Raw genomic sequence first — 2500 nt, 5'->3', positions numbered from 1 at the left:
GTATGCGGTGCGAGTGTCCGGAGAGCCACACACACACACACTGCTGTTCCCCAGAGCGGCCGACGGTCACTCGCTTCCTCCTCCGCTGGAGTTCAACGCCTCGTACCACGGCCTGTGTTACTCCATCAGCCTGATCCGCGGGAACCACAGCGGAGCCAGAGCCGCCATTACTGTCCCCGTGCTGACCAGTGAGACCACACACTACACACTACACACACTACACACTGAACCAGTCCACACACTACACACAACACCAGTCCACACACAACACACTACACACTACACACAACACCCTACACACAACACCAGTCCACACACAACACACTACACACAACACCAGTCCAAACACAACACACTACACACAACACCCTACACACAACACCAGTCCACACACAACACACTACACACAACACCAGTCCAAACACAACACACTACACTCAACACCAGTCCAAAAACAACACCTTACACACAACACTAGTCCACACACAACACATTACACACAACACCAGTCCAAACACAACACACTACACACAACACCAGTCCACACACAACACACTACACACAACACCAGTCCACACACAACACCAGTCCACACACAACACACAACACCAGTCCACACACAACACCAGTCCACACACAACACACAACACACAACACCAGTCCACACACAACACACAACACCAGTCCACACACAACACACAACACACAACACCAGTCCACACACAACACACAACACACAACACCAGTCCACACACAACACCAGTCCACACACAACACACAACACACAACACCAGTCCACACACAACACACTACACACAACACCAGTCCACACACAACACCAGTCCACACACAACACACAACACCAGTCCACACACAACACACAACACCAGTCCACACACTACACACAACACCAGTCCACACACTACACACAACACCAGTCCACACACTACAACCAACACCAGTCCACACACAACACACAACACCAGTCCACACACAACACACAACACCAGTCCACACACTACACACAACACCAGTCCACACACAACACACTACACACAACACCAGTCCACACACTACACACAACACCAGTCAACACACAACACCAGTCCACACACTACACACAACACCAGTCCACACACTACACACAACACCAGTCCACACACAACACACAACACCAGTCCACACACTACACACAACACCAGTCCACACACAACACACAACACCAGTCCACACACAACACACTACACACAACACCAGTCCAAACACAACACACAACACACAACACCCTACACACAACACTAGTCAACACACAACACACTACACACAACACCATTCCACACACAACACACAACACCCTACACACAACACCAGTCCACACACAACACACTACACACAACACACAACACCCTACACACAACACCAGTTCACACACAACACACTACACACAACACCAGTCCAAACACAACACACTACACACACAACACCAGTCCACACACAACACACAACACTAGTCCACACACAACACACAACACACTACACACAACACCAGTCCACACACAACACACTACACACAACACCAGTCCACATACTACACACAACACACAACACTAGTCCGCACACAACACACTACACACAACACCAGTCCACACACTACACACAACACCAGTCCACACACTACACACAACACCAGTCCACACACTACACACAACACCAGTCCACACACTACACACAACACACAACACCAGTCCACACACTACACACTACACACAACACACAACAACAGTCCACACACTACACACAACACCAGTCCACACACAACACCAGTCCACACACAACACCAGTCCACACACAACACCAGTCCACACACAACACACTACACGATACACACAACACACTACACGATACACACAACACACTGAACCAGTCCACACACAACACAACAACACCAGTCCACACATGAATTACACCATGGTTTAATGTGAGTGTGTGCGTGTGTGTGTGTGTGTGTGTGTGTGTGTGTGTGTGTGTGTGTGTAGAGCCTCTCCCTCTAGAGAGTGTGGAGATGTCGGATTACGGCCCGTCTCCGGAGACTGCTGTGGTGTTTCAGATCCGTTCTCCGGCCAGGAACATCTACACCAGAGTGAACATCAGCTACACCGAGGGCCGTCAGCAGAGATACATCCTCTATAAAGGTGAGCTTCATACTGACACATCTTCATCATCTTCATCATCCTCCTCCTCCTCCTCCTCCTCCTCCTCCTCCTCCTCATCTTCCTCCTTCCTCATCCTCTACTTCTTCCTCTTCCTCTACTTCTTCCTCTTCCTCCTCCTCTTCCTCTTCCTCTGCCTCTACTTCTTCCTCTTCCTCTTCCTCTTCCTCTACTTCTTCCTCTTCCTCTACTTCTTCCTCTACTTCTTTCTCTTCCTCTTCCTCTACTTCTTTCTCTTCCTCTTCCTCTACTTCTACTTCTTCCTCTTCCTCTTCCTCTTCCTCTTCCTC

General features: G+C 49.6%; 1 protein-coding gene across 3 annotated transcripts in view; it reads left to right on the top strand.

The window, feature by feature from the left end:
* ptpro (protein tyrosine phosphatase receptor type O) overlaps positions 1 to 2500 on the top strand; it is a 52508-nt gene that overhangs the window by 7749 nt on the left and 42259 nt on the right. For all 3 annotated transcript variants that reach the window (XM_067427373.1, XM_067427374.1, XM_067427372.1), the window contains exons 2-3: positions 1 to 188; positions 2037 to 2192. The exon at positions 1 to 188 is cut by the window's left edge and continues 89 nt beyond it. In XM_067427373.1, the coding sequence (XP_067283474.1) occupies positions 1 to 188; positions 2037 to 2192 (344 nt within the window). The remainder of the gene's footprint in view (positions 189 to 2036; positions 2193 to 2500) is intronic.

Source organism: Pseudorasbora parva, chromosome 20, assembly GCF_024679245.1.
Source record: "Pseudorasbora parva isolate DD20220531a chromosome 20, ASM2467924v1, whole genome shotgun sequence".
NCBI classification, from domain to species: domain Eukaryota; kingdom Metazoa; phylum Chordata; class Actinopteri; order Cypriniformes; family Gobionidae; genus Pseudorasbora; species Pseudorasbora parva.
The sequence above is the reverse complement of the archived record's forward strand: the minus strand, read 5'-3'. Positions and strand labels throughout refer to the sequence as shown.